A 20,555-nucleotide genomic window follows, 5' to 3' on the forward strand; every position below is an offset into this window, starting at 1 on the left:
CGAATATTGATTATTCGATAGCTTAATTTAAATTAGACCATACTTTCTTTCTATTTTATTACCTTTAATTTTTGTAGCCACTCCCGTTAAGGTCCAAATACTCCGCCATATATCTGTTTGATGACACAGACAATCAATTTTTTCTGAATAAGCCAAGTGTAATTCGATTGGCTAAAGCAGATGTCTTCAGGTTAGGTAAAAGGTCTTTAGACCTTAACAGGAGTGGCTCAGTTAAAAAAAAGCTAACACAAAAATGGAACGAACGTTTGATCTAATTTCAATACTATAGATGCAATACATAAAATTTCCTTGGGAGTTTTGCGCCCTGCTTATAATTTGTTTGTAGATACAAAGAAGCTATGCTTACTATTTATATAATTATTTAAGTGCAATAAAATATATTTAAATGTGTGATAAAGATAAGATATATGCATGAGAATTTCATAGTCGACTATATAGTGAGTATTATATCAGTGAAGAAAAGTGGACATTAATACCACTGTCTCAGAAAGTTTTCTTCAATGCACGTCCACTGGGTACTACTTCACTTATGTACCTCTTATGATAAAGAAATCGATTTAAAGCAGAAAAAATTATCCGATTGAGATGAAATTTGGTGAGAATACTCAGAATAGGGTCTATAGAACATCATCCTGACGTATTTTAGTGGATAAAAAATTTAAATCATAAAGAGGTACATAAGTGAAGTAGCGCCGATAACTATCATTTATCAAAAAATAAGGATTGATTAATAATAAAGACAAACCGGCTGCAGTCGTTTGATGTTCAATCATTTCGAACAGATCGACGCATTTTTACATCAGTCCCGCTAATCCGAAGAATCGGGTTAAAAAAAACCATCCGAAATCATCACCTTTAAAAATACCGAAATTAAAAAAAAATAAATAAACGACATCTTCGTTGAACCACGACGACTCCTTATTGAAGGAATGTCCTTAGTTATGCCAAGAATTGGGCGTTGTGTTTAAAAATCAAGAAATGTATACATGTAGGTATAACGCCAATAGCTGATTGATGTTTTGTTTTATTGCTTAACATAAGTCTTTGTTTGAGGGTGACCGACATCTATTTGTATTTTTCAGTTTTCAATATTTAAATTAATGTATAAAATGCTTGTCACGGGATCACCAGAATCAAAGTTTACGATAAAATCTTTCTCTGCGCAAAATACGTTCTACTGCTTACCGGTGTGGCTCGCTAAACTGTGGGTGGAGTTTTTAGTACGTAAGCAGTTCATAACAGATGGTTTTATTCACATTAGACTATTTCAAACTGAAAGACAAAAATCATTCCTAGGGCACACACGATGTTTATCAGTGTGTTTAACAATTTAATCATACAAAGAATAGTTCTTTGATCAAACCACACATAGATTCGTTTTATCAATATTCTTTTATTACTGTATTGACACTGGGGTATTAACGATTTAATTACAAAAGATCCAAATTTACAAAGCTTAGTTTACTGATATAAAGAAAAGTGATTGTATTCTTGACATTTAGAGCCAAGTTTAGATATTAATGATTGAATTCATATTACTTATCTTAGTAAATATTTACCGTGGTTACGATAGGCCTACAGTTTTATGTTTTTGTGGAGAAGTTTGAATTTTAATTACAATGGTATTTTAGAATTTAATTATGATTAATATTTTTAAGAGATTTCTCCCATCAAGTTAAAAAGAAGATTTATTATAATATTATCTCCCTTGAATTATAAGCAGTTTTCTCATTCAAATTTGTTTTGATTAGGATCAATGAATGTTTTGAAAGCCCTTTTGACGTTTTTTAAGCAATTTTTTCCATCCGGAGCAGCATGTCCGAAACATCTGCCTCTATTTCAGTCTCTGATAGGTAACTTTCAAAATAGCTGTCAGAGGCTGGAATAGAGGCAGATGTTTCGGTCTACATGTCCATTAAAACGATGATTTCGAAACCGTTCAATAGAATACCCCCACATTATAAATGTATATATATATACATGGGCGTCACCCTCGTCCGTCTGTCATTTTTATACTTAAGTATGTTATCATCAAGTTCGATTTTCACCGTTTATGAGTTATTGCCCATTGATATAATCAAAATTGGGTTTGTTTTATTTTCCTGATTAGAAAACTTTACGTCAAACAATTGAGAATAAAGTTGCGATTTTCTTTTCAAAAACTTCTGATGCTATTATATAATGCGCAATTGTCAACTTTGGGGTTTAGCCAAATGTACATGTATATCAAAAATAGCTTATGATGGTGGCAGCCTCTACAGTTGAGATCGGGTTAATGAATGTATATTGATGCAAACTCGAATGAGTGTTATTTCCAAGAGTTTTTGTAAAACGGATCATGGGTATTGTCCTTGACAATTAGGTATTTTGGTATGGTCTAATTTTCACGACTTTTTGAACAAGTTGTTGCCTAGCAAGATGCGCTCACTTCCCAAATAAATTTTCACTATATCAAGATATATATATATCCAAGATATTGTTGATTTAAATTCTGACTTAAACAGTCACCTCTATCACGTTCACATGCCACATAATTTAAATGTATCATTACAATCAGATAAAATCTGTAGCCTCTATTGTGTTCATAAACATCACTATAAATGATCAAACTGAATTTAATTACAATCAGATGAAAACTGTAGTTTCTATTGTGTTCTTACTAAACAAAAATACGTTCATCTAAAAATCGTCAAATTCGAACTTGACCAAGATCGCAATATAAATGGTAACACCGAATTTCATTTAGATCGGATGAAAACTGTTTCTACTGTGTTCACAAACAATAATAAATAACTACTTAAAGGGAAATAACTCAAAAACCTTTCATCGAAAAATCGTCAAATTCGAACTTGACCAAGACCTTATCAAAATAATGACAACTCCAAATTTCATTAAAATCAGCTAAAACTGTAGTCTCTATTGTGTATCTGTTGTGTTAATGAAAAAAGAAGTTTGATCGGAATTTGATGAATATTCGTAAGCATGTTAGTTTGTTAGTATATATACTGAACAGATAGAGAAACGTCGCATATTTAGATTATTTGGACAAAGTCGTGCACAATCAAAATGGTGATTTTTCTTTATAAATATGATTTTTAGACCAATTTATGACATTCAACTGATAATATCGGTTGCGTTCTATTTAAAATTTTAGAATTTTACACTTGGCCAATAAGAGCATATATTCATCAGTAGATATACCTGGCCACATATTCTCGAAACGATCTTAGCGCTAGGATGTCCTACGTTCTTATCTTCTAACATTGATTCATAAATAACAGGATCCTTATATAATCCGATAAATCCAAAAAACTTAGTAATTATCCATAAATATGCAATTAAGTATTGAAAAATCAAGATAAAGCGGTTTTTCAATACTTACATAGTTTTATGAATTTTCCAATTTTCTAGATTTTACAGGGATTCTGTTGTAACTTTATGACACCAGGTAAGTTCACTGATATATACTCAAATTGACCATTCTTGAGGAATAATGTTCAGTTCAAGACGTAGGCCTAGTATCACTTTAAGAATTGTGAACCTTGGGAACTGTCAGATATCCGTGGGGGCAAGTTGTAAGTGAGGAAAATCGAAATGCACGTGCAACACATATCAGAGTTCTGTACGCCTGCTGAGAATTCAGTTGCTGTGAAGACAGCGAGCTCATGACACGTCTAACCTCCCAACAACGTGAACTAGCCATCGGACGATTAAATGTCGGAGAACGTGCTCAAGTCATTGCCAATGCATTTAACTGTAGTGTACGAACCATTAAGAGACTTCGGATTCGTTACAACACCAGTAACAGCACTGATGACCGTCCAAGTGGTGATCATTGGCCACCATCAACAACCCATCAGTGCTGATACCGTTCACGACTCGCCCCCCAGAACCTGTCTAGAGTAGGTACTGCATTTCCACCGCAATTGACAAAGTACGAGTGTGGCGAAGAAGAGGTGAACGTTTCACAGAACAGTGTGTGGTTGAAAGAGATCCGTGGGGAGGACCAAGAATTATGGTAATGGGTGCAATTAGTATCAATCAGAAATTTGGATCTGTTGTCTTCCAGAATATCGTCCCAGACACAGGCCATGGAGTCACAGCCGCCCGTAACATCGCCCAGGTTCTACCTCCCGCTGTATCACATTTTGCAAAACGCCGAAACCACACCTTCCAGCTTGACAACGCCCGTTCGCACACTGCTATAGCTACCAGAACCTTCCTCCAACATCATAATATCAGAGTAATGCCATGGCCCTGGCCCGATAGCGTCTGTAAATCGTTTGTGCCACTCCATGTACAGAAGATGCCGGGCCGTTATCAACGCACAAGGTGGACACAACATATACTAACTTACAACCATAACTTGAAACACACTCAAACAATCCTTTGCGCCAAATAAGGTTGATTTATGACACTATCTATTGTGTCATTGAAATTTGAATAAGCAATTCACTATTTTCTGTGCTTTGCGACGTTTCTTTATCTGTTCTGTATATATATTTATGATTCACTCTTAAGGATACTTTTTATGGGTTTTATTAGTTAAAGTGGATAGAAAATGTTTAAGGTTAAAGATGTAATTAAATTGTTTAATGTGTGAGGTTGAAGCAAGGTTATGGCGCGGTTCATTCTAATACAAAAAATGGATGGGAAGGAAATCTAATGTGTTTGCAGGAAGTGAATAAAAAAAAGGTATTCATTGGTCGTAAAATAGACCACCGTCACAGTCACTGTCTTGCATTCCATCAGACATAAGAATTTCCTTCTCTCTACATACTCTATTAATAGTGCATATTCATCGATAAAACGATATTTTGAAGGGAAGTTCCTCTTGATGAACTTTAATGGTGATTTATTGCTCTTGCTGATCAAGACGCATAATGATTAAAACAAAAGACCTTCAGTATATAGAAAATATTAAATGGAGTGAATGAGGCACAGCCCTATGTCTAACAATTTAGGGCGTAAAACAACCCCATCCATCATTTAAGTCAACAAAAGATGATTTAAAGAAGATATTGCATTATTCTGTGCCATTAAACAGAAAATAATAAAGCATTCGAAACAGTATTTCAACTAATTTTATTTTGGATTACATTCAGTTCAGATTGGAATAACTACTGTGCCAAACATTAAAGATTAGGTCTAAAGTAATGTAACTTAGTCTTGAAAGAATATAAAATAATCAAGGTGAGTTCATTTATTTATAAAGGCCAACATGAAAAGGGAGATAACTAAGAGTTTGTTTTAATCAATAAAGTGTTTTGTGATAATTCAAGTTTTCACGTTAAATTGATTTATGTTGAGTTGTCTTCACATCTTGTATCCAGCCCAGCCTTCCATGCTCTAGTCGTTTGTATATTAACAGACGCTATCTAGTCCGAAACATCTGCCTCTGATGGATATTTTGCCAGTGTTATCAACTGGAGTATAGTTAGAAAAAAAATAGGTCATTATAAATGGCACAAATGCAGAACCTATTGATAAAATTTTCTTTAGATGCATTTTTTTCACATGAAATCACAACTATTTCACTCAGTTATCACATTACTACATATTGTGAAGTTTTCTATAAATCTCACCAGCGTAACCTTATTTTCACAGACTACTTCGAATATCCATCCTCTTATTATATCCACTTTCTTGAAGCAGTTGCTTTCATTTATTCTAATCCTCAAACATCGTTCTCGCCAAACTTCTTTTCATACCTACTCTTCAACTCGCCATCCCCACAATGTGCATGCCACTTCCACACTTACTATCCTTCTTCATCCTATCTTTTCACTCGTCTCCTTCCTTACATCAACTCATTCCCCACATTATTCTTCAATCTACACAACATCATTTCATTCTCCTTACCGACATCTTTCACTTCATCCCTCCAACTCATCTTCCCCACAGGATTAATTCACTCTCTTCTACACAATTTCACTCATCTTACTAACATCTTTCTTTCCACTCTCTTCCCTTACATCATCCCTTCAACTCTTCTCTCATTTCCCACATCTTCCCTTAAACTCTTCGTCCCCACATTTTATTCCACTCCCATTCCCCACATCGTCCCTTCAACTCTTCGTCCCCACATTTTATTCCACTCTCATTCCCCACATCGTCCCTTCAACACTTCGTCCTCACATTTAATTCCACTCTCATTCCCCATATCGTCCCTTCAACTCCCCTTCCCAACATTTCATTCCACTCTCATTCCCCACATCGTTATTCCACGATCATTCCATCATCGTTCCTTCCGCTTTCCTTCATTTTCTTCTTACCCCACATCGCCCTTCCAATATCGTGTCATCATATACACCCTTTTCTCACATTGTACCCTTTATTTTTCTTCTTCGTGTCTACCCTTTGATATGATTCTTTCCTTTCTCCAACAAGCATGCTCTACATGGACTCTTCTTTCCCATATCACCTGTCACTTTTCATTTCCCACATTGTTCTTTCGCGAACCTACTAACATCGACCCTTTAACAGTCTACCCTATCACTCTACACTCTCGTTCTAAGATCTATTCCATCACTCCTCTTTCCCAACCTTCCCACTTTCCACTCCTTAATTTTTCCTACTACTTTTTCTTCACATAATCACCATTGCACTCTTCATTCCTCGAATGGTCCTTCAACTACATACTCGTCAGCCATTTCATACTCTCCTTCCTCACATTCTCATCTAATCTCTAATCTAATATTACAGTGGTGTAACCTATTTTCGTGGATATAAGGATTCAACACCGAATTTCGTCAAAGTTAAAAAAACGAAAAAATATTTTTATGTCTTAGATGTTTCCTCAGCTATTCTACAAAATAATTAGAAATTGGTATATTTCGATTTTCTTAATGAATCCTTCAGTTTGACCCATATTTCATGAGCAATCAACTCGGGAACTGCGTCAGAATGCGTCACCTTTTTTCGTGTACAATGTTTGATCTATAAATAAGTCTAGAAAAACACGTTGTATGGATACCGGGTGGTATAATTAACTTCTCTTAGTATTTATCTTTAATATCAATTCATTATAACCAGTGACAATTCCTTTAAAGAACCACGATTTAAAAAAAAATAGTGACTGACAAAATAAGATACGTAGCGTGATTTATTGCTAAAATTCACTGAAACAACATAAGAACACTTTGTGTTCCATAGAAATTTTCTGCTGACACGGAATCCGCTAGTTGATCACGTGACTTCATTCGTTGGATTATATTCTAGCAGACGACACTTGGAATTCCGATTACCGCTCGGGATTATAATGAAATTCGGCCGATAAAAAATGGTGACGTTTGGTAATAAGAGAAATCCGCCATTTTGTATTTGTCAAAGTATACATTAATACATTTTACCTTGCTTGAAATTACTGGATTCTTTCTACTAACTGACATTGTACAGAAAACCCATTTTTATTAAAATAAACTAATGCGGAGGTCGAGCAAGGTCGCTCATGTAAATTATTAATCATTTCCGAAAATCCACGAATAATAGGTTTCCACGAAATTAGGTTACTTGACTGTACTACTTCTATTTAATGTTCTCCCTTCCAATCCTCTACCCATATTGATTCTTCTGTTCTTCTTTTCCACTTATCTTTTTCTACCTTACCATTCTCTTTCTCCACAACATCCCTTCCACTCTAATTGGTCCTTCTTCTATCCGGCCCCTTATCGTTCTGACCCACATTGTCTCATCTGCCCTTTCACTTTCTATTCCCCACCTTTTCCTGCCATCATCCCATTCCATTCTTCTTCCGCACACCTTCCTACCCATTCTCATCCCTACGTCATCCTTCCACACGTGTTCTATGTATAAGATAAAACACGACAGAGGATTTTTATGATAATTGCAATCCTGCCTCTCGAGGAAAAGAGTTTTAAATGTCATAAAAACCTAGGGAAAGTGTTTTATCGGATTTATTGGCTGTTTTTTAGTTTGGCAAAAAATAATTAATAATGATAAAAAGGGACGCAACTAGTACATTCATGACTCGATCAGTTTCATCAACCAGTGAGCTAGATTTACTATTTGTAAGCCTATAAAGCTTTGGCATGTCAAGAAACTGATAATCCATCATCCAAATCACTCAACAGCAACGTTCTAAGGACCATGAACATAAGAGATCCGTGAGTCGGAGAAAATATGTAATAATACTAATAAGGAGACAAAATGCATCGCATATCCCTTATTTGATAATGATCATTGGAGTTTGCCAATGTGGTCAATCCAGCCAATTCTGGAGTCGATTTGATTAAATAATTACTGTGGTAGTTTAAGTATAATTTCTGGGATTTTAGGAGACATCCATTCATATAACACGTTAAACCGCATTTTAACAAATTCAATTTAATATCATTAACAAATTTTTCTATCTCCTGTATTTATTGCCATGGTGTGTCATGTGTCAAATAATTATTTTTCTATAATAACGTGTTTGAACTTTAAGTGCAGAATATGTATATGAGTATCGATATTTGAACGATGGTGTCTTACAGGCTATCACACTTCGTGGGTGGCGCCATCTTTACCAACCCAGTAACCTCAAACAATAGGCCGTTAGGTCATGTTTTACCTAGTGCGTCAGGTGTTATGTTGAAACGAAAATAACTTTTAAAAAATATCACAATAAATATGTAATAATGAATAATTAGATCACGATTGAATAGGCTTGGTAAATTTTTTAAAAAAGGACACCAATTTGATGGATTTGGCAAAGTTCAATGATTTTTGTGTCCTCATTTGAATATTTGTGAAAATTAAGAATAATATATGTAATGATCAATCATTTGAAAACAATCCATTATCCATTTATTATTTTAAATATAGAAATAGAATCTTCACTTTGTACGAGACAATGCTGCCACGAACAGCTAAAGGTAAGTGTGCTACGATGCGCTTCATTTAATTCTGGTTTTTATCATTAGACTTTTATGATTTTTTCTTAAACGTGACTTACATTACTTTTTTTATTGAAAGACTATGTATTATACAATTAAATATTCATACGAAAATACGAAAGTAAGCATTATTCGAATAATGATAGTCACATTAAAAAAAAGACCAAGTCATCTGTTTAAGTTAATGCAAGCTTGCATGATGAACACGCTGATTTCTTGTTTAAATTAATTTCTTCTTTAATAATATATTAAATGATCTCGTCATCAATATTCTAAAATTATTCTATTATTAATTACCCCCTGAAGTTTATCAAAATTGAAAAATCGCAGATCGGTAGTCGGTAAGGAAGTTCATGAAATGAGAAAGTCAAGGTGTTACATTTTCAGATTTAGTCAAAGGCTACTCCATCTGCAGTAAGTTGTTGAAGATAAAAATTTAATTTATAATCTTTCAGCTTCAATCATGTTTCTAGCAGCTTTAACTGTCTGTCTTGTTGCCAACACAGCTTCGGGATTTATAAGTAAGTAAAACACATTGTTCTTTACATTTAGTTTTGAACACAACGACATTTCTTACATATTTTGATCGTTATTAAATTCAAATCTACTTATAATTATTGTTATAAGCAAAGTAAATTCTTTGTGTATTTATGTTAGTCTTAATTTTATCTCTATACAATACGTATACATACGTTATCAATGAGAGAAATTCTGCAGTTTCTTCCTAGCACAAAAAGATACTAGAGTCTACTCTAGTCCAGGTCATACACAGTTTATGGTACCACATGATCATATGCTACAATTTTTCTTTTGACAGTCAATCCATTAGCTGCTGCAGTTCAGGCAAGAATAGCTCAACAACAACTGGCACACGCAGGATTAGTAAAGGCACATATGATACAGGCCTCACAACAAGCACAGTCTGGTGCATTGGCCGCTGCTGAAGGTAACTGTGTGTGTAAAAATTAATTTTGATGAGATAAAATTGAAGTTAGATTGTTTCTTCAACATTTATCATCATTGGACGCTAATTCATGACATTATAGGAATTTCCATCTCTGTGTGGTAGACCAGTTGTATACCTGACTTCTGTAGTTTACAAATTTAAAATTCGAGAACTAGTCAAGAAAACACCAATAGAATGTTAAAAGTAAACTAGTTCATTCGCAGCTGACTTTTTTTTCTTACACAGAGGTTTTCTACTGGACGAATTCAGAATAAAAGATCAGAGAACATGTTGTGTCCCTTTTGCATAATCGCCAGTATTCTGCATCTGGTTTTGTTCTTGGACTCTCTTACATGTCAGTGTCATCGACGAAGTTACTGAAGTTACCGTTGGTAATATTGTCCTGAAACTACACTGATCCATTTTCCATTTCAGCACAAAATAATGCTGCCGCAGTCCAAGCAGCAAACGTCGCACAGAAAGCTACAGCTTTAAGTCAGCAATATGCTTCCAATGCAAATCGAATAGGTCAAATGGCCCAAAATATGAGACAAAACAGTAAGTTCTTACATTTAAGTATCCGCTAATAGTGATTAAGGGTTTCTTGAGCAAGAGTTTGGGCGTTAGATCAGTTATGATCAAACTACAAACCACGATTGGGAGATTTATAGGGACCGTCCGTTATTTATAGGTCGAAACTATATTTTGCTTTATTTTTGAAAACTTTACACCAGAATCTGGAAAAATGCGCCCTTTAACGTATCTGAAACTAAAAAAATCCAGGCGTAAATTTTTAAACGCCAAAATATTTCAAAAAATATCTACGTAAGGTTTTTAAGTTTGTTATGATTTCTGAAAGCTGTTAGTAAACTAACTTAGTAAAATAAACACCTTATTGTAGAAAAATATGTCTCTTATGTATTCTTAAGGTTTCATCTAATAATATCGAACCATTATTAAATCAAACACCAAAACTTGGTCAAACTGCTTAATAAACAATTACATGTAGTACTCTCCGTTTTTAATTAACCCATTTAGCACAAATTCAGTTTGATCAAGAAGATACATAGATATAGATACAGTAGCATGCTTTAGAAATATTTTCAGGTATAATTTTACAAAAAACGGAATGTCCCTTAAGATAGTATTTTTTATGATTAGAATAGAATAAGGAATGAGAGCTTGGCCACGGAAAATTTGTATTTGAATCATTTTGCTAAATATTCGAGATTTCAATTTCAGTCATTGCTAGATCTCAAGCTGCAAGCAACATGCAATATGGTGGACTAGCGGGTAACATTAACCAACTCGGACAGCAACAAGGTTAGTTAATTTCATTTTGTGTCATTTCAAAGCTCATGATGGTGTAAAGCTTAAAAACACGCTGAAGGCCTCTGTCTAAGGTAAATACAATATGCCTATAATGCCAACTTTTTTTAACATAACTACTGCCTTTTGTAGGTACAATATTGAAACCTGGACAAACATTAGTTGTTCCAGTTACTAATGGGCCAGGTAAGCAAATTACTTTATATACTCCCGACTTTTTGTATATTATATTTCACTGTGATGAAACGCTTATAAATTTGCCATAACTGCTTTTTGTAAATATATCGACAAAAAAAATGTTCATGTTAATAATGCACAAGGTTAACATAATTTACACCCATATAATCAAGGTCTAGTGATATGTGTCTTACTTGATTGAATATGAATATCTATGAAGCCTTAACTTTCCTTAATATTAACTACTGCTTTTTTAGATGCGGTATTAAAACCCGGACAAACATTAGTTGTTCCAGTCAATAATGCGCAAGTATTGAGTAATCGTCAATTCGACCCTGTTTTCGAACCAGTTTATAGAAATTTTGGTGCAGCTGTAGATGTAAATCAAGGATTTTTCCAAAATTCACCCGTTCCAAGTAAGTAATTACTTTGTTTAATGTTTCGGTATGTCTGCAGACAAATATCTTTGTCATGATAAGCGGGAAGGGGGATTATAGAATGAAATAGAACACCCTCTTGTTTTGACATACGCGTCAAATTTGGCTTGTAACCACGATAGAGGCTACAGTTTTTAACTGATCTTGATGAAACTTAATGTGCATGTATATATTAATGAGATCTCAGTCAAATTCGAAATTTGTATCAATTGGATGATCGGTGTTGGAGTTATTGCCCTTGACTCGGTATGCATGTATATGTTGATGTTCGAAATTGATATTAATCCGAAGAACGGTTTCAGAGTAAATGGCCTTGTCTGTACGTAGATGAGACCTTGTTCATGTTTGAATTTCGATGATATTTTGATGTAACTGATTTTGAGGTTTTGCCTTGACTTATAAAAAATAATTTTAAGATTATTTCAATCTTTAAAAGTTCATTAGTAAGTCACCAAAGACTTTGCTATCATTTCTGACAGCTGGTAGTGGGCGTATGTTAACTTGCCTGGCAAGCTATCTTTATTTATAATGAACAAGCTGCTGATTTGGCTTTAGCTTTATTGTGCTTCAGTTTCCGTGCTTTGCTTTTTGAAGGTTCACTGTATAAGCATAAAATATTACACTTTTACTTTCTGCAACTCAAGCTTTCACACAGTTTTCTTTTTGGCTTCAACTTTTTTTATTGACGGTTTGACAGCAGTGTTGTGTTTTAGCTCTGTATAAAAAGGAGTGTACATTTATGAAAATACGAACGCAGTTTTATTCATGAATATATATGATTAAATTTATGTCAATGTCTCAGATTTCATTAATAAAACTTTATCAAATTTCAGATCTTTCGGGTAGTGGACGCCAAGGAAGTTTAGGTGGCACAACAAGACTCTCTTCAGGAACGAAAACAATAACTATTGGTCGCACATCAAACCAGATAGGCAACTCAATTAATAATGCAGCTGGATCAAATAATATTGGACTTTCTACAGTAAACACTAATACAATGCAGTACAATGAACCAGCACAGCAAGGCATTAACTTCCAGCCATTGTCTACCCTTTCTACTGGTGGTGTTGGTGGACCAGAAATAACCGTACAAGGAGGTAACATCCATCAAGGAGTCAATATCAATAATATTCAACAATCAAATCAGATTTCGAGCCAAAACAATCAGCAGCTAGTTGGTATTTCTAACAGTAACCAAATCAACAGCCAAGGTGGTCAATATGTCGGATCTGTAACCACTAATAACCAGGTCGGCAATCAAGGTGGACAATACATCGGTACAGTCGGTAGTGGTAACCAAATCGGAAACCAAGGTTCTCAATATGCGGCATCCAGCAATAATCAAATCGGTACCCAAAATGCTCAATATATTGACCCATTAACAAATAATCAAGGCCAATACATTGATCCTTTGTCGGCAGGAAGTGCAGGTGGACAATACATAGATCCTCTCGCCAACAACCAAGTAATAACTACAGGTGGACAGGTGGTATCAGCTTCTAGCCAAACTGGACAATACATCGATCCATTATCCAATGGTCAATTTGGAAGCCAATCAGGACAGTACATTGACCCAGCAAGCCAATCAGCTCAGTACATCGACCCAGCAAGTCAAACAGGACAATACGTCGACCCAACAAGCCAAACAGGACAATACGTTGACCCAGCAAGCCAAACAGGACAGTATGTTGATCCAGCAAGCCAATCAGGACTGTACGTTGACCCAGCAAGCCAAACAGGACAGTATGTTGATCCAGCAAGCCAATCAGGACAGTACGTCGACCCAGCAAGCCAAAATGGACAGTTTGTTGACCCAGCAAGCCAATCAGGACAGTACGTGGATCCTTTGGGTAACCAAGGAGGACAATATGTAGATCCTTTGGCTAACCAAGGAGGACAGTATGTAGATCCTTTGGGTAACCAAGCTGGACAACAGTTCGTTGAGGTAGTACCTACTAACCCAAACGTAGGCTTTGTTGATCCACTAAGTGGATCCCAAGGTGGACAGTATGCAAGTACATTAGGCTCACAAGTTCTGCAGAATCCCGTATCAACTTCATCGACGTCTGGTACATACGTTGATCCAGTTTCTGGTACAACGACTAACATAAACGATCCTTATGGTGGTAAGGATAACTTCTAAAATTTGAAGCGTCATTTTGTATCCGCTTAAAGGATTATATAACGAAAAAAATAACAAAAACAGTTCGTTCATTCGTTAAATGTATTGTATATTATTGTATATTATCACATATTGATTTGCAGGGCCTTATTGCCAAAAACTATAATGCTTATCTATTTTACTTTCAGCTTCAGCTGCTGCCGCCGCTTCACAACTCTCAGGTATGTTGATATTATTATGAGAAATAACATACATGCACATACATGTATATCAGATTGTGTGGTTAACTCTACCCCTTTCCAAACTAAAGCTGTGTTGTAAGTCGGAATTCAGACATTCTATATTTTAATACAAAGATATAGGTGGATAATACTAATAGAATTCTTGCCAATTTGGCCGATATTGTTGCATAAAACGACGCAGGATTCAACTGAATGGCTCTATGATCTAGATTAAGAATTTGAGATGCTTAACAAGTTTTTCATTTATTTTTAGCTGCAGCCAGCGCAGCCGTTTCTCAGATATCAGGAGGTAGGCTTGATTCTTAATTTACCTTGATGTTGAAATTAGATTGTCACATCTGATGTCCAATATCTTCAAACACAACTTTCATTTCAATTCAACATCATGAGGTATCTGTAATCCACACTATGAAATGGGATATGCATTGCTCTTGCTAAGTGAATATATACATATAAGTTCCTTAGAGTCCACATGGTTCTTTTGTCTTTACTTTCGTACACTTTCTTTACAGGTAATCAGATCGACCCAGCTCAACTAGGTATGTCAAATTAATAAACAATGTTCTCTCCATATTGAAAATGTAGCTAAGGGCAGCTCACTTTTTCTAGACATTAACAGATCTTTTACATTCTCGATAATTTGGGGTAAAGTTTTGCAACAAATCGACGTGTATAGCCTGTCTTCTACAGGTACATGAACTGAATTTGGTTTTTTTCTTTCAGGTGGAAATTATCAGTCTCTGAACACTGCAGGTCAAACTGGCATCAGTAAGTATCATATTGTTCAAATGATCACGACATTTCGAAGAAGTAGAATTCATTAAGTCTTTAAAGGAAAAATCATATAAGCATACCCTCTAAGGTTGAAGTGGTGCTTTCCACATGTTGTTTTGTTATGCCAAACCTCTTGACAATACTTTCCACATCCATTTTCGACAGGAATATAAGAAAATAATGAGGATATATAATCACCCGTAACTAGATTTTCCTATTCTGTATCTAAATGTTCACAGCACTGAAACAACAAACGCCACAGCAATACCAAAATTTGTTTTTCTTTATTTACAGCATATGAACCAATCAGCACTAACGCTGGAGTATCTGGAACTTTAGAGTTGGTACCGACCGGAAATACAGGTAAAAAAGAGCACCTATCATCAATATTCTTTGGAAAATGAACGTTCAAAACACAAACATGTACAATAAATTTTGAAACTAAATATATTGAAAAGTTCTTTTTAAAAGCCGATTTTAAAAATGTAATCTGTCACCATATTTTTGTTAGCCATTAATCAAAAAAAATTCAGTCTTATGAAAATTAGACTAAACTTTGGTTCTGTGTTTTTTTTTTTGATTAGCTTTTATTTTTAATATAGCCACTTCAGTTAGTGTTTAATTATAGCCCTCGTCAAATTAACCTTTTGGCCCAACCTGTTGATGACCGCGACACAAAATCTCAGCGCTGGAGAAGGCAGAAATTTGATTGGTTAAAGCAGACTTCACTAAGTTAGGTCAAAAAGTTAATTTAACGAACGTTCAGGAGAGCTGTCGTTAGTGGCTATATTAAAAATAAACGCTCATAGAAAAACGGACAGAAAGTTTGGTCTAATATTAATTAAATTTAATTCTGTATCTCAAGCTTATTTTGGTTCATATTTGATTATTCAGGTTTAGAACCGACGACATTAGTTGACCCATATGCAGTTGGGGGTAGCACTGCAGGTAAGAAATTAAGTTTCTCGATTTTGAATGCCCGATTTATATCACATCTAAAATTTATCTGATGTTACCTTTTTGTTAGTTGTTAAGTCGTCGGGACAAATGCAGAAATCAAATGAAAATTTGTGGGTTGTAATGTCTTTCATAAAAAATCAAAAGTGTTATTCTAATGAAAAATCATCAAATTTCGCACATTTGTCCCCCACATAATTTAAAATAAATTTTTTTCACTGATATATTCATTTCGCGTTGTTTCATGTTTTGCTTTTGAAGTAAATATTTTTCTAAAACGAAACTTCTGTACTGTCATCCTTGAAACATTATTTATGTACCGAATAAACGGTCTGTTGAACGATTTAGCTATTTTGTAATAGAAACCTGAAACCAATTAGAGAAAGTGGAATTAATATCCATATTTAAGGCCCCAATGATAAGCAAGGTGATATAATATGATTTCAGGTACATATGTAGATCCGATTACAACTGGCACAAGCAACACAGGTAAGCTTGTTAAAGAAATAATTAACAAAAGTCCAATTATTCATAACAGAAATCTTTTTACGCAATGAATCATTGCCATTATATTAAACCAAAACGCAGTTCCCAAACCTTGATTTAAAAAAAGCAGTAGACAAAACAGTAAAAAGAACACACAACAAAATTTCGGATTTTCAAATGGTCTACCGTCCTCACCACTCAAGGGGAAAAGTGATAAATATTCTGCTTGTGCACATGATATTACACATCCTTTTAATGTTAATCTTCATAGATCTACATTTATTTGTAAATGAAAGCAGTACATATTTTCATCTTGAATCGAAATGCATCAAAAACCGAAACGCAAAAACTATGCACTTGTGAAAAGAAAAATTTATTAAAAAAAGATCCTTATTTCCTCTAACATTCTGTCGTTCCTAATAACATCTCCTTTCCTTTTCATTTCAGCCGCAAGCTTCCTCACTGTTTGAACTTCAAAATAAAATTGGTTTTAATAATCAAAAATTGTTCGTTTAATTGTTTCAAATGGTGGCAATAGGGTTGCTTCAGCTGGCATGAGAATGAAAATACCGACCCCCCCCCCCCCTCAACCCTCTCCCCCACCCCCTTGAAAACACGATTAAATTTCTTCAAAATCTTAGAATCATTTTTGTCCTAGTGAAAATTACCAAGCTATTAGATTTGGCATGTTCAAATAAGATCACAAGGCTTCTGAGAAACGGGCCCTGTTCTATACATTGTGTTCATTCATGAAATCTCAAGTGATAGATGTACGATAGATTACCCGGTTAAGACTTCAGACATAAGGTTGGTGGCAATTATTTTAATCAACACTGTGAGGTATACAGAAGTTGAGTTAAAGAGTATAATTGTACAGGGTTACAAAAATGAAAGAAAAATTGATACTATAAACCCATATGAGTTATATTTCAAGATCAACGTTGACAATCGAGCTTGACAATATCCGAATATTTGGCTGTCTTTATTGCGATTCGCAATGACACACACAATATCTATCGCCTGCGTTCGCCCAAATAAATTTTTCGCGCCATAGCTTAGTAATCGTCTGATCGGCTCATTTTGACTGCATAGATATTGGACGACTTCATTTGTGATTTTGGACCTACTAATCAGTCAGGTAGATATAAATTGCTATACATGAATTGGTATAATTTGATATTATACATAAATTGATATATACATAAATTGATATAAATTTGGGCATCCATTGCATTTCCATTAAGAGATAAAGCTATTTGCAACTGTAGAGAGATGGAAATAACGAACTCCATTTTGTAATTGGCTTGGATTATATAATTGAAAAACTTTACCTAAATTTACTACTATCTTTATAACAGGCGACGTTTCAACTAGGTAGGTTAGTCTTCATCAGTCAAACGTCGCTTGTTATTTAAAAAGTAGTTATTTTATATAAAGTATTTCTTATTTATAGGGTATAGTCTATTTTGGCCCAAGATTTTACCATATTTGAGGCCCATGCAAATAAGACGTTCGTGAAAGTAAAATTCAAATGCTAATGAACAATATAAAGTCCTTAAAGGAGATATATGTTCTAAAATAATTAGGGTACTTGGCATGTATGGTGACTGATATGTTGATTACTAGCTATCAGTGTCAATCAAATTTTGACACTTGTCATAATGAAACATAATAAAATAAATGATAACTATAAAAGACAGGGAAATGGATAATATTATGTCTTTAATTGTCAAAATTTGATTGATATATTGTGATCTTTAACCTAATAATATGATATCAGGATATAAAGGTAAGGCTATTTTTCAGAATTGATCACTTTATAAAACCGATTTACAACTAAAATTGACATTTAAAGCCGAATCCTAGTAACACATTTTAACATACGAAAATATCGTATATTACAAGTGAGCCACCATTAATTTGTCTACTAACAGGTTATAATACATCACTTATTGAGTGGTGGCTTGCAACGTGTTTTGTTTGACAATGCATTTAATAAGCGTTATAATGTATTCCCATACACATACAATAATAATCGAAGTCGACCGAATCTCAAAATAACCACAACCATAGCTTATCATGGCCGCGCCCACTGATATAAGTTTTTATGCATTTAATTTGTGGCCTCTCCAATATATGATGAATAGTTCGTTCCTGCTCTAAACTATGCACAGACTCACAGCTACAGATAACTATGCTTGAGATTTGGCGCTTTTGTAGTCAAGCGTTAAAGAGATTCAAAATAAATGGGTAGGGGAGAAATACAGTACGTCGTGTACAATTGATGCTTACATCTACAGTGTTTTTTTAGCTGGTATTGTAGGAATGAATTACCCGGTTTCAACAGTCTCTGGAGGCACACCCACAAGTTTAAGTTCACCAACAATTGCTTCGCAAACTGCTGAATTGTATGGAGGCAATGCCTTGTCTACCAATCTCAACACGGGATCTGTGCACTCTAGAACAAATAGCATAGGACAATCACTAACAGTAGATCCGATTAACTCAGTTAATGCTGTTGGTAATAGTGTAAACGGACTATCCATAAATCTGGCTGTCGATCCAGCAATAACAGGAAACAGCATCAGTAGGCAGACATCTGGGTCAACTACTTATGTTGAACCTCTTCCGAGTGGGAGCAGCGTAGGGTATGTTGAACCAGCAGGAAACAACCAAGCTACGAATGAGTTCGTTGACCCACTTATTGGGACCAGTGGCACATCGACACAATATGTTGATCCCGTTACAGGCAGTCAATCAGGTACAATATCACAACTTGCCGGTGCCAGTTTATCGTCGACAACTACCCAATATGTTGACCAAACGCTTTCAACAGCTACTGGGGGAAGTGCCAGCAGCCAATCATCACTTTCTAATCAGTATGTAGACCCGACAATCAGTAGTCAGTCAGCAGCCACATCAATTGCCGATCCATTGAACATCGGATCCAATTTATCATCCGGAACGACACAGTATGTTGACCCTATTACAGGAAGTCAACCAGGCGCAATATCACAACTTGCCGGTACCACTTTATCTTCGACAACTACCCAATATGTTGACCCAACGATTTTAACAGCCACTGGAGGAAGTATCAACAGCCAATCATCACTTTCTAATCAGTATGTAGACCCAGCAATCAGTAGTCAGTCAGCAACTACATCCATTGTCGATCCTTTGAACCTCGGAGCCAGCTTATCACCAGGTACGACACAATATGTTGACCCTGTTACAGGCAGTCAATCAGGCACAACATCACAACATGCAGGTGCCAGTTTATCATCGACAACTACCCAATATGTTGACCCGACGATTTTAACAGCCACACGAGGAAGTATCAACAGCCAATCATCACTTTCTAATCAGTATGTAGACCCAGCAATCAGTAGTCAGTCAGCAACTACATCCATTGTTGATCCTTTGAACCTCGGAGCCAGCTTATCACCAGGTACGACACAATATGTTGACCCTGTTACAGGCAGTCAATCAGGCACAACATCACAACATGCAGGTGCCAGTTTATCTTCGACAACTACCCAATTTGTTGACCCAACGCTTTTAACAGCCACTGGAGGAAGTATCAACGGCCAATCATCACTTTCTAATCAGTATGTAGACCCAGCAATCAGTAGTCAGTCAGCAACTACATCCATTGTCGATCCTTTGAACCTCGGAGCCAGCTTATCACCAGGTACGACACAATATGTTGACCCTGTTACAGGCAGTCAATCAGGCACAACATCACAACATGCAGGTGCCAGTTTATCATCGACAACTACCCAATATGTTGACCCAACGATTTTAACAGCCACTGGAGGAAGTATCAACAGCCAATCATCACTTTCTAATCAGTATGTAGACCCAGCAATCAGTAGTCAGTCAGCAACTACATCCATTGTCGATCCTTTGAACCTCGGAGCCAGCTTATCACCAGGTACGACACAATATGTTGACCGTGTTACAGGCAGTCAATCAGGCACAACATCACAACATGCAGGTGCCAGTTTATCATCGAAAACTACCCAATATGTTGACCCAACGCTTTCAACAGCCACAGGAGGAACTGCCAATGGCCAATCAGTTTCTGGTCAATATTTAGATCCAACAATCAGTAGTCAGTCAGCAACCACATCCATTGTCGATCCGTTAACCGTTGGATCTAGCTTA

The 20,555-nt window shown here is 35.5% G+C and overlaps 1 protein-coding gene across 1 annotated transcript; it reads left to right on the top strand.

Moving 5' to 3' along the window:
* Positions 1 to 13,339: 13,339 nt before the first annotated feature.
* LOTGIDRAFT_104054 (hypothetical protein) lies at positions 13,340 to 13,681 on the top strand (the record flags this gene model as incomplete). The annotated part of the gene is made up of 1 exon (XM_009053247.1): positions 13,340 to 13,681. A coding segment is annotated over one exon (342 nt), but the record flags the coding sequence as incomplete, so codon positions are not given.
* Between the last annotated feature and the right edge of the window lie 6,874 nt (positions 13,682 to 20,555).

This window comes from Lottia gigantea, assembly GCF_000327385.1.
Source record: "Lottia gigantea unplaced genomic scaffold LOTGIsca_2, whole genome shotgun sequence".
NCBI lineage: Eukaryota > Metazoa > Mollusca > Gastropoda > Lottiidae > Lottia > Lottia gigantea.